We start from the raw sequence: 12,318 nt of genomic DNA, 5'->3' as shown, positions 1-12,318 counted from the left end.
GCAGACATGGATGTAAACTGTAACTTGACTGGTTGGCGGAGGCATTCTACGGCAAGGGGTTATTTTGAATATGGCATTATAGTTATTATTGAGCCCTAACTATAATAGGCCTTTTTCACACACATAATAACAATATTTAGGGATACACTGATCCGACTTTTTCAGTCCCGATACCTATAGCGATACTGAATACTGATCTGAATTACAATTAAAATTCCAGTCTATGATGTATATCGTTTAAACATAGAATTGAATTGAATAAATTGGCCGCATTGTCACCGATACCCCATCCAGCTATTTAAGTCAGTATCGGCCCGATATCCGATCCAGTATCAGTATCTGTGCATCCTTAACAATATCAATAATGGCTGAATTTGATTAATTCAGTTTCAGGGTCCTGCTGTGCATGCTGCCTTAAGGCCTTTGAACACCAAGTACATATTTTCATCCGAAATTGTCGGACGTTTACGTTCACGTTAACACATCGACTCCGAAACATTCGTCCGTCATTAAAGTTTACGGAACAGGTTTGATTTTCTGTGTTTTTTGTTTGGCCAGTTTTGACGGTTGTTTAACCACTCAGAGCCATTGTCTGTCCAAACATCATCATCCAAATTGGCATGATAAACATATCACTCATCTCCCAGCACAAAGCACTTTACGATAAAGAAATAAAAGAATACAGAGATGCGGAATTTAAAGATAGATTGTGACAGGTGATTGCAGAGCAGCTTGGAATCGGGGTTTATCCCAAAACAAAGGATGTAGGAAAGACGGTAGTGATTGTGCTCTAGGCTGCTAAAAGATATTTTTTTTGATAATGTCATTCATTCATTAGCCCCGTTTGGGACTAGCACTATCCATTACACCCACGTAATTAATTCAGTTTTGTCTTTGAATTTTCGCAGCGAATAAAATAACAAAACGCATCGGACTCAGTGTGCAAGGTTTCTGTGCATAAATTTTTTTATCGGATGACGGATTAAATAAAACGCATATGAAAATGTGCAAAGACCTTTACTGTCGCACTGCTATGAGTCAGGTTTACATCTAAATGTAGTGCAAGTGCATTTCTATCAACTACCGCAATGCGAATATTAGACTTAAGTGAGTGCATCAAGAAAAACAGCTGGTGGCACTTATTCTCTGATGTATTTAATAGAGTGCTAGTCAAAGCTCGAACAGTGGAAAACCATGTTGAACAAAGTAATGAAAATATTGCATTTATGTTTGTTTCATGAATTAAGTTGAGGAACATTACGGTCTCCTCATCGGTCCACACAGATCGGATGTTTTGTCTGCTGCAATATTTCATCTTTTCAGTGGAGTGATTACTTCATGTACATCATAATTAATTTTCGCCATTGCATATTTAAAAATGTGTTTTTATCCACATGTTGAAGTGTCCTTGGGCAAGACACTGAACCCAAGTTGCTCCTGATGGGCAGGCCAGCCTTGCATGGCAGTTCTGCCGCCATCGGTGTGCGTGAGTGAATGACAGGTAAATTGTAAAGCGCTTTGTCTATTAAGGTTGAAAGGTGCTGTATAAGTGCTGTAAGTGATGTGAACTGCAGCCCATTTACCGTTCCCACTAAGACAAGTAAAAATGGCTGCTATAAAAAATACTTATTGAGTCATCTGTGCTCCATGGTAACTAAGCTAAAACCATCAGTGATGGCAAATAATAGAATGTAGGATAATACTGACTTCTGGACATTACATTACAATAATTTGGTAGACACTTTTGTCCAAACTGCCAATTTGGGGTCCAGTGTCTTACCCAAGGACATTTATGTCGCATTCACACCAAGAGCGAAACAAATTTTAGCCTCTCTTTACTCGCGCGAGTTGGACCGCCGGTATCATTTGTGTTCATTTGCGCTAGACGTGCTGGAGAGGAGAAGAGGCTTGTCTCCATAGATACAAACAACTTTTCTTTCCGCCATCAACCATGGAAGAAATAACCACTGTTGCTGCTTTGTACATGTTGTGGAAGTCCCAGATATGTCGGAAAACCAAACGCCGTCATGTCTTGGTTCATAACATCACCCGGCGGCGAGGTGTATTCACATACAGTGCCATTGCACTGACTATATCTAGCAAGCCATACGTCGCCACTGCCGTTTGAACCCAAAATAAACAGATTGTGCTGTGATTTAATTGCAATGCAAGGATGCCGAAACAACTACATAATAATGCAGATTTGTTTGAATTCGTGCTTTGTCAGGTCTGTGCAAGACGACAGGCAAAAACTTTTAAAATGCTTGTTTTCTGAATGGAGTTTGGCTCGATCAGTGCCAGGCTATGCTAACATTGTAGCTACTCCATCAACACTCAACATACCATCATCTAGGCATAAATACAGCAGCGAAACATTGTTATTTTTATCAGACAGTCTGTGGTTTATACACTTACATTTATACACAGAGTTTCGTCTGGTCTTGGTACAAATATGATGGTTGGTGTAAACGTACCGTTAGACAGCAGGAGCCAGGGTTCCAAACATTGGCCAACCCCCCCTACCATCTGAATACTGAATCACAAATTTCACTCATATTTTCTTAGCTTGACATACAATTCTAGTCCCAAAGTCAATGAAGGTATTGTCAAGTTTTTATTGTCATCAGCATTTTCAAAAATCATATCAGAAAACAAGTATAGTAAAACAACATACATCTACATATATTAAATACTTTCTAAAATATGGCTGGAGGCTGTATAGAGCTGATACAGGATGCATAGGTGACCAAGCCTTTTAGACCTTGCTTTCTAAAATGTCTCTCTATTAATTGCACACATCACAAAACCCTTAGTTTAGACATTAAACTTGAACTATTGCAGATTTTCTCTCTTCCTGGGAAATAACTGACAAGAATCTACAGGATAAATTGTATACAGGTTCAGGTTGTCCTCTGTGCCAATAACGTCTGGGCAGCTTGTGCCCTTTGATGGGTGTCAGGAGTGTGTAATAAATTCAGTGAGTCCTGTGAGATCGAAATACATAAAAAGGTTCCTGTTGGCTAAGGATCAACTAGAGGCTACTGATCACATTTTACAAAAGCAGTGTTGGATAGGAGGAACACTCCAGCATGTTGTGAAATATAGTTGTTTGCTGTCTTGTCCAGAGTTAGATGAGAAGATTCATATCAGCTCCAGTGGGACGTTCTTGGCCTAGCTGTGCACAAGGACTCAGAGGGAAGACTGATATCCCAGCTTTGTACAACGTGGAACAACATATCTTCCAAAGCTGTCTGAAGAAGCAGATTGCTGTCACATTGGAGATGGGTTTGACCAACAACCACTGGAGTGCACAGAGCGCTCACTTCACAAATAAGATTCACTACAGTTTCTCATCTCACTGTGGGCAAACAGACGGAAAACAAACAAGCGTTACTTTAAGATTTGTATTCAAACACATCTGCTTCTGCATGATGTTTTATAGGATGTCACTGTTGTACTGTATTCCAGTAAGAAATCTTTAAGTAAGAGATACAGTGGAAACTGCTTATAGTGATCACGATTACAGTGATCAACCGCTTATATGGATCAAAAGGTTTGAACAGAATCATTCCTATTTCCTGTTTGAATAATTTGCTTATAGTAATCAAGTAGTCCGCTTACAGTGCTCATTTAGTGTCTTTTCATGCATGACAACATATGGAAAAACATTTTAAAACTAAGTCGGACTAACGTAATTGAATTGACAAAGGGGGGCACCGTCCATCTGCATGCACGCTCACGCTGCAGAGCTGGCCAAAAACGGCAATGCCTCACCCTTGGAGAGGGAAAAGGCAGAAGAGCTGGCAGCGAGCCAGTATTTAGCGAAGAGGTCCGTTTCATTACTTTGTATTCATGTAATAAATATACAAATGTCAATTAGATGTTAATCTGCATGAGATATGAAGCACAACAACAAAAATTTGGTTATAATAATCATCTGCTTATAGTGATCAATTTGACCCGGACAGACATGATCACTCTAAGCTGTTTCCACTGTATATCTGTTATCTAAATCCATTATATTTTCTAATCTTACCACCCGACTCTGACCACGAGAACAGTGTTTAAAGGGATATAGAGTTCAGTATGGTTTAAGGCCCCTAGGCAAAACACCAGAGAAGCACTTTCTGAGTTCATACCTGGTACATTAAAAATTATGTATAGTCCATCAAATGCTTTGAATGTGCTCCCCCTTTTGGTTTATTGCTTGTCCCTGATATGGATATATGCCATTTCTACTGATATCCTTTGTTCCTGATCTCTGTATTTCTATACGTGTTACACAAAAACATATTCAGCGTTTGCAGTGATGCTGAGTTAAGTCCTCTTTGGATGTACATTGCTCAGCATTGCAGAGGTGCCTGAGACAGTATAGTCTATTTGCTCCAGTCCACCTCATTTACTTCAAACTGTGCTTTTATGGAAGCTGTAAATGGTCTATAAAGATAAATGAAAACACCGTCGGCACCAGCCATTCGCTGTCTTTGAAGACAGTGGTGCATTACCCTTAACTTAGAGTGATGTCAATGACCATGCTGTTTCTAATAGAAAACATGTCAAAGTAGTAAAGAATGCAGCCACACTGATCCTTCATTGTTTGTTTTTCATTGATTTTCAGTTAAAGGTTGCGTCCGAAATCCCATACTATGCACTACATTCCCAACATGTGTGCTATAGTTTAACATACTTTTGCAGCGTAGTAGTATGTATCTTTTCGGACGCACTAAGCAGTAATTTACGTCGTCACTTCCTGATAGCCTCCTTGCCGGTTGGAGACGTGTAACCATGGTAACCCATGCCAACCTCGTGACGGTTTTTGGCAATCAAAGTCTGAATTAATTTGAAAATATATATTACGCTTGGCATCGCAGTTGCTCAATTTCTCTTTGTTCAGTGACTGATCGGTGTGGCTGCCCTCAAAGATATTTGGTTGTCACTGTTGCCTATATTGAAGAATTGGGACAGCCGCTGTCTTATTCTATGAAATGACACGTTTTCACACAGTACGTGTTGTTTGCTGTTGGCGTTGTCATTTGAAAGACAAAACATTTAACATTTACAATAAAAACCGCACATCTTCCTAAAATGTTCACATCTTCCCAATTAAAAAAACAACAACAAAAGACATGGGTTCGGGCACCTGGCAGCTAGTATAAAAACAGGCAGGAAAATGTTACCCGGTCAGTCCGTTTCATTTGAGCTGATAGAGGCAGGTCCTGCGCCCCGCCTTCTTGCTCCCTCTTTGAGGACCCTGATTGAAAGGGATCAATACTCCCAAAGAGAAGATACATCAACAGTTGGACCATCACCCATCAGCGTGCCTCCCTGGTCTCCGCGAAGGTACTTGCCATCAGAGCCCTTGATGGCGAAGCGTCCATGTTCCAGGAACTCGAGGAAAAAGTCCTCCGGCTTTTCTCCATCTGAGCACACGAAGCCACTGCTAGAGACGTACCAGAACTTTCCATTCACACCTGCAGAGGGATATCAGTGGATTATATGTTAGCTATTTGTTTAAATTAACAATTGATTTAGTAGATGCTAAATATCTATTAAAACAGGATACAGATATTGATAGTGTTATGCTGAAATGCAGTAGGCTGTGACGTGCACACTTGAAAAACACTGACTTTTTACGTTGTAGGCGCCATCATTGAAGATCAGTGAGAAAATGTCATAGACGGATCGATTTGCGTTCAGAGTGTTGGAGTTCTTGTGGTGGCACACGAAGCCATTCTCGCCACGAAGGATCATCATGGGACGGTTGATGAGTTTCATCAGGAACAATTCATCTTCACCTGGATTGAAGGACAAATACAGTTCATCTCTTGTCCATGTTTGGGTCAACGAAGGCTGTACCTGTGGCACAGCATTCAATCTCAAGTGGCTTGCCTGAAAGCACTTACCCACTGTATCGCTGACTGCTGAGAGTTGTCCATTCTTCTTTGTACAAACATACTTTCCATTACTTGCTTTGAGGGCGACCCTCTGTCCTCGCCATTCAATGTCAAACATTGTATTTACCTCTCTGGGGGGGAAGAAAGGGCATGGAGAGGTTAAGGAGAGGTGAGAGAAAACAGAGAGGAAACCTCCTCTTTGATAGTTACAGGAGCTACTTACACTTCTGTAGCAGTGGACTGGATCTCTCCGTGTGTCACTAGAGTCCAGTAGGATCCAACGTTGGTCCTGAACATAGACTTTTTGCTCTCTTTATCAAGCTCCATCTGGAAGGTCTCCATGTCTGTCTCCACATCCTGATTGGCTGAAATACTCACCCCTGGTAATAAGGGAAGAAAAGACAGCCATAATTTTGTCTTTGTTCAGTAGCAATTATGGATTACAATATTGCATCCTCTTGAATGTCATTTGCTCTCTCAGGCTTTGCCAAAGAGACGTGCATGCATAATACAGTTTTAATCCAACTTTTAATGACATGCATACAGTACATTCTCTGTTGTTGCAGTGTGATACCTACAAGGACTCATTGAAGGGTTTTGTCTCCTCATATAGGAGGATGCAGGAGTTTTTAGGTTATACAGCATTTTATTTGGCAGATTAATAAAATGCCTTGATGCTATGAATATCATATTCATATTAATTACTTCTTCATACACTCAGTTTAGGTCTGTCAATCGATTAAAATATTCAATTGCAATTGATCACATGATTTTCCATAGTTAATCGCGATTAATCACAAATGAATCACACATTTTTGATCTGTTCAAAATGTACCTTAAAGGGAGATTTGTCAAGTATTTAATACTCTTATCAACATGGGAGTGTTATTTGCTTTATGCAAATGTATGTATATATTTATTATTGGAAATTAATTACCAGCACAAAAACCCTCACAGGTACTGCATTTAGCATGATAAATATGCTCAAATCATAACATGGCAAACTCAAGCCCAACAGGCAACAACAGGTGTCAGTGTGTCAGTGTGTCAGTGTGCTGACTTGACTATGACTTGCCCCAAACTGCATGTGATTATCATAAAGTGGGCATGTCTGTAAAGGGGAGACTCGGGGGTACCCATAGGACCCATTTTCATTCACATATCTGGAGGTCAGATGTCATGGGACCCCTTTTTAAAATGGCAACGCCAGTTTTTCTGGCTTAGTTTCAAAGTTAGAGTGAATATCCCAGTATCATATGAAACTAGAAAACCATGTCAAACTAACTCGTCGCTCCAAACTTTTTGGCGAGGACACTGTCATGGCCATTTTCAAAGGGGTCCCTTGACCTCTGACCTCAAGATATGTGAATGAAAATTGGTTCTATGGGTACCCACGAGTCTCCCCTTTACAGACATGCCCACTTTATGATAATAACATGCAGTTTGGGGCAAGTCATAGTCAAGTCAGCACACTGACACACTGACTGCTGTTGTTGCCTGTTGGGCTGCAGTTTGCCATGTTATGATTTGAGCATATTTTTATGCTAAATGCAGTACCTGTGAGGGTTTCTGGACAATATTTGTCATTCTTGTGTTGTTAATAGATTTCCAATAATAAATATATACATACATTTGTATAAAGCAGCATATTTGCCCACTCCCATGTTGATAAGAGTATTAAATACTTGACAAATCTCCCTTGAGGTACATCTTGACCAGCTAAAAAATGTGTGATTCATTTGCAATTAATCGTGATTAACTATGGACAATCATGCAATTTATCACGATTACATATTTTAATCGATTGACAGCCCTAAAGAAAACATAGTTATGAATATTATATTCCATATATATTTGCTCTATCATAGAAAATCAGAAGCTATGGTCAGGTTGGATTGGATGAGGAGTAGTGGTACTACAGGATGAGAGATTGGGATGTTTTACCCTTTTTCTCCACTATGAAAACATGTCATTATTAGAATCTATCTCACCATTCAAGTTTATAGGTGTTGAGTGTTTCATACTCAAAAAATAGTTTTTATGCAGAGGATCACTTTTAACAGTTAACCTGCTTTCTGGCCATTTGAGAGCTGTGGATGTTCCCATGTTTTGCTTTGTGAACCTTTGAACAAATTTCATGTTATCAACTCATGTGATCTGTTTTGCATACAAGAGCAAGTGTGTAAGTAAAGCTAAACCCAACACAGAATAGCATGCAAAATCTGCATCAAATTGTGCCCATCTCTCCAGTTAGTCAGTGAGTGCTCTGTTCACTAAACCAATCTAGTGTTTTACACTTAGCCCACATGTATCAACCCTGTCTGTTGAGGTGTGTTAGGTTGTGGTGAATACACAGACACAAAGCCTATAACTGAACTGTGTCTGCTGTAGTTCAAATTAGAAGCCACAGAAATGTCCTTCAACCTTTCTCTTAAGCCTGTTACAACCCTAATCCCCCACAGTCACCCCTCCACCCTTCCTGTTCATTCGCTTGCTGTAATTCCCTGAGTGGTGAAATGCAAATCTGCGCTGCAGGGCCCACTAAGCAGCTTTCAGTGCCTTGTTCCTTAAAAAACGTGGAACTGCCACAAGGCCGAACACTACAGTTAAAAAATTTAATTATTTGCCCTATATTAGGAGAATAGAGTGCCAGGTTGTTGAAATATTGCCCTGACGGTGACCTTTATTTGAATGCAGAATTTTATTCATGCATAAGCATAACGATGACTGCAGTCTAAAGTTAGCTTGAGAACCTCCTTCCTCAGATGTGCTATAGTATTGCATTTGCATTGTACAGCTAGTTTATATAAGGCTGTTAGGTGTTTTAATTGCTGCAACAGGACACAATTTGCTCCCCTGTCCTCCCACATTGTGCGCTTGAATAATTATACAGGACAGAGCAGATCACATCATGCAGCTCGACAAGAGACCTTGTAACTCATTTGTCTGGTAAGGCCTGGCTGTAGCTCTGTTTTGCTGCTACCTCGCCGCCCCATAGATCCACATAATTTGGAGAACTTCACTCGATGGATAACTGTAAAGAGCGAGAAGCTGCTAGACTTAAAATCCATTGATGGTAATTGACACCCGTGGGGCACAGCTTTGCCCCGAAGTCATTTGCACGCTGCTTAATCTTCAATGGACACACAGTGGAAATGACAAAGCCCATTACCACAATTACCTCCACAGTATGGCCGTCAACCGGTCTGGATCCAGCATGTAGACAAGAAAGACTGGGCTTTCTCTCATTAGCTGGTAAATGTTGCTGATTTGCTTTTTTGTTAGTTACTGTAATGTAACTGTAAAGATTCAATTAAACAAATCCAGGCCATCTGAAGTTATCAACCCCTCACTGCTATAGAGTACACCCAACAGTGGTACTGCTCCACTCAGGAATGTACTATATTCTTATTTGTCAATAGCAAAAATCTTTTAGAGATTAAGCTGAGAAATGCAGGGAACTGAATACTGAAAGGTGACGACTAAATCTGAGAGGACAACAATCTAAGAGTCATTTTAAAAAGGGTGCACAAGGACTTATTGCAGCTGCATAATGATTGCAAAATCATAGTGGGGGAAATTGCTGTGTCTTTCAGTCTGTCAAGAATTTCATAATTTCTTCTTTCCTTAAGTGTGAACTCAGCACGGAGCCTCTGAGAGGAGTTTTCGCTACGTTTAGCTTACGTAGTTCGCAATATTGTTTTCTTGCCCATTTGTTACCATGAAGGCACTTTTACTTTGCCTCATTTAATATACATTCAAGTTTCTTTGCAAACCATCAAATCTCCTTTAACCTCAGTGACTTTCAACAATGAAAATCATTTCCGCTTTGAAAGTTCCCTCAATGCAACTGCAGCACTCCAATCCATTTTCTTTATGAAACTATTCACTTTTAGATGATGTGTTTTTTTCTCAAGACTGCATCACAGGCTGTTTACCTTGCTTGACCGAGACAAATCTTTTATTGGCGGCTTGAAAAACTACTTGTGGATGACTCTCCTCGAGATCAAACAGCTCATCTTTTCCAGGCTTGGAGCATCGGCCAGATTTCAGCGTCCCCGTGGGACCCACCGGGGTCAGGTATTTCCCATCGCAGTCCTTAAAGGCCAGCTTGCCAGATTTCAGCTCCAGTGTGAAGCTAGTAGTGTTGGTGTTCTCCTTCACCAGTTTGCCATCATTGCTGAGAAAACGGCTGTCACAGGTCTTGAGGCTGTACTTGCCATCGAGGTATACCAAGGTGACAAGGGAGTCCACTCCCCAGGGAATGTTGCTGTCCACTGAGATCTCTCCATCTGAAGAAGACAGATGGGCATAGCGCTTACGTGCCACACTGAGCAGGCTGGCCTGTGGGTGTAAAGCCATATGGATGGACCACAGCTCTTGTTCGCCAATGGCTTGGGCAAAGCAGGTCAGGTAGTCGGCCGAGCCACCGAAGTAACGCAGGTAAGGCTCTGATTGTAGTGCCCAGCGACCATCAGATTGAGGCACAATAAGGAAACGGCAGTCAGGGTCAGGCTTCTCCGCCCCACATGCAATCTTCCCATCTTTGTCAGAGCCCAGATAGCGTCCCAGGTGGCTGCGGAGGAACACCACTTGGCCATCTTGATCGTCCTGCTCTAAGGTCCAAATCTGCTTCTTCTTCATGCTAACACCCGAGGCGTTCACCTTGAAGCCGAAGGCCTCGGCCGTCAGGTAGCGGTTCTCATAGTTGATGAGGCCAAACTGCAGCTTCAGGGCCCGGCTAATTCCGTTCGTGGGCATGCTTGAACAGGCCTCGCGTTAAGATCGCAAGCAAAGACGTTTAGGACAAACAAGGGAAGGGGTAATGAGGAAACGCAGGCATGAAACTGAAAAGCAAAAAAAAAAAAAAATGCTTGATTTCTCCTCTCTTCTGTCTCTCAAGCTGTAAATTAGCTCCACTTATCTCCCTTGATGGACTGTTAAGTGTTCCTTCCTCCTCCCGTCACTTTCTCTCTTTCCCCCAGAGGGCTTGCACAGGCACTTGCTCTCTGTTCCTTAATGAGTTAGGATTAAAATCAGCAGGACACAGCACCTCAATCCAACAAGCCGCTGACGTCACATACCAGTGAACCAACCGCGAACCTCCCCTCCTCCCACTCCTTCTCCGGTACACACTCAGCGCAGATTCATTCTCTATCTCTTCCAAATCTTCCCTTTACTCTCATCTCTTACTTTTCTCTTCCACCCTTGTAACTAACACTGGCACACGTATTTGTCAGCCTGACTCCCTATTGGTTGTTACTGTCATATTTATGTCCATTTACTAGTAGCCTGGCCATCCAGCCATAGGATTATCCTACCTTTGATCTGCTGGCGAGCCACAGCCTAATTGGAGAATGTCCAGAGAGTAAAGGTGCTTTTGGTTGCTCCCCGCTGCTTCTCCTTCTCTTTTGAGTCCCTTTTCAAACCGATAAAGTAAGTTTTTCAGAAGTTAGTTTGTGTAAATATAAGCATAAATATACCTTCTGCTTGTTAAAGACTTGTAAAGATTAAAATCGTATTCACAAAGAGCCTCTTTCACATTGCATTGGAGCAGGGTTAATGTACATGGCTGACTGATTTAGAGGCATAGTCTTAACTCTCAATGTGGTACAAAGGTTTCTTTATAGAAGTTCTTACCCCAGTATGCAGGTACAGAGGAGTTGCATAGCAACATTATGTTTGCTTCAGTCTTCAGAGAAATTTACATTTCTGAAGTCAGTGAGCATAGCGAAGACGGATTTGAATAGCACACATTTGAATGCAAAAGCCTTACCCATTTGCCTATGCTCCACTTTCACCTCGTTGAGTCCCAACCTAATTATTGCCAATCCGTCCAGACCCACCCCTGTTATTCTGTCAGTCAATTGATAATAGATGACGCAACTCCATGACCTTTGTCACAGTTCACACCAAGTTCAGCCTTTGTAAGAGCATTACCACCCTCTTTCACTAAGGTTCCTGGGGATATTGAGAGTAATACCAAGGACAACAAATTGTAAATACCAAAATCACAAGTGTGTGATTCAAACTACAGCACAAAGCAAAATCCTTGGGGTTTTATTTCTACTTGATGGTCTTTAAAGGCAAATACTCTCGTCTATTAGCCTTGACAGTTAAGAGCGATTAGCATTGTGATCCCAGACCACCATAGGGGGTTAACGCTCTAATGTTAATTTAAGGACAAAGGTTGGTAAAAGCCCAAAGCTGAAAAGAAGCTGTTTGTAAAGCACAAACATATTTATGTTGATGTGTGTAGCCAAAGAACAGTATTCCTTTTATTTAGGTCTTACAGGGTGAGGAGCTCAGATATCCGGAAGGAGCTTTGAGTAGTACTTCTGCTTGGTTTTTTAAGATACAGTATGCTTCATCAGAACTGTCAGATGGTCGAATAGCTTCGGAAACCCCCTCCCCTCACCTCTCG

The 12,318-nt window shown here is 41.3% G+C and overlaps 1 protein-coding gene across 2 annotated transcripts; it reads right to left on the bottom strand.

Annotated features, from left to right (window-relative positions):
• Window positions 1-2,595: 2,595 nt before the first annotated feature.
• fscn2a (fascin actin-bundling protein 2a, retinal) lies at window positions 2,596-10,906 on the bottom strand. Of its 2 annotated transcripts, XM_074656577.1 has the most exons (5): window positions 9,833-10,906; window positions 6,118-6,274; window positions 5,904-6,025; window positions 5,628-5,795; window positions 2,596-5,471 (listed from the first exon to the last, which is right to left on the bottom strand). In XM_074656577.1, the coding sequence occupies exons 1-5, from the start codon at window positions 10,653-10,655 to the stop codon at window positions 5,266-5,268; spliced, it is 1,476 nt and encodes a 491-aa protein (XP_074512678.1). In that variant the 5' UTR covers window positions 10,656-10,906; the 3' UTR covers window positions 2,596-5,265. The 2 variants fall into 2 exon arrangements, with proteins under 2 accessions (XP_074512678.1, XP_074512677.1); XM_074656576.1 differs by having other exon boundaries at window positions 5,628-6,025.
• Between the last annotated feature and the right edge of the window lie 1,412 nt (window positions 10,907-12,318).

Source organism: Sebastes fasciatus, chromosome 13, assembly GCF_043250625.1.
Source record: "Sebastes fasciatus isolate fSebFas1 chromosome 13, fSebFas1.pri, whole genome shotgun sequence".
Taxonomy (NCBI): Eukaryota; Metazoa; Chordata; class Actinopteri; order Perciformes; family Sebastidae; genus Sebastes; species Sebastes fasciatus.
The sequence above is the reverse complement of the archived record's forward strand: the minus strand, read 5'-3'. Positions and strand labels throughout refer to the sequence as shown.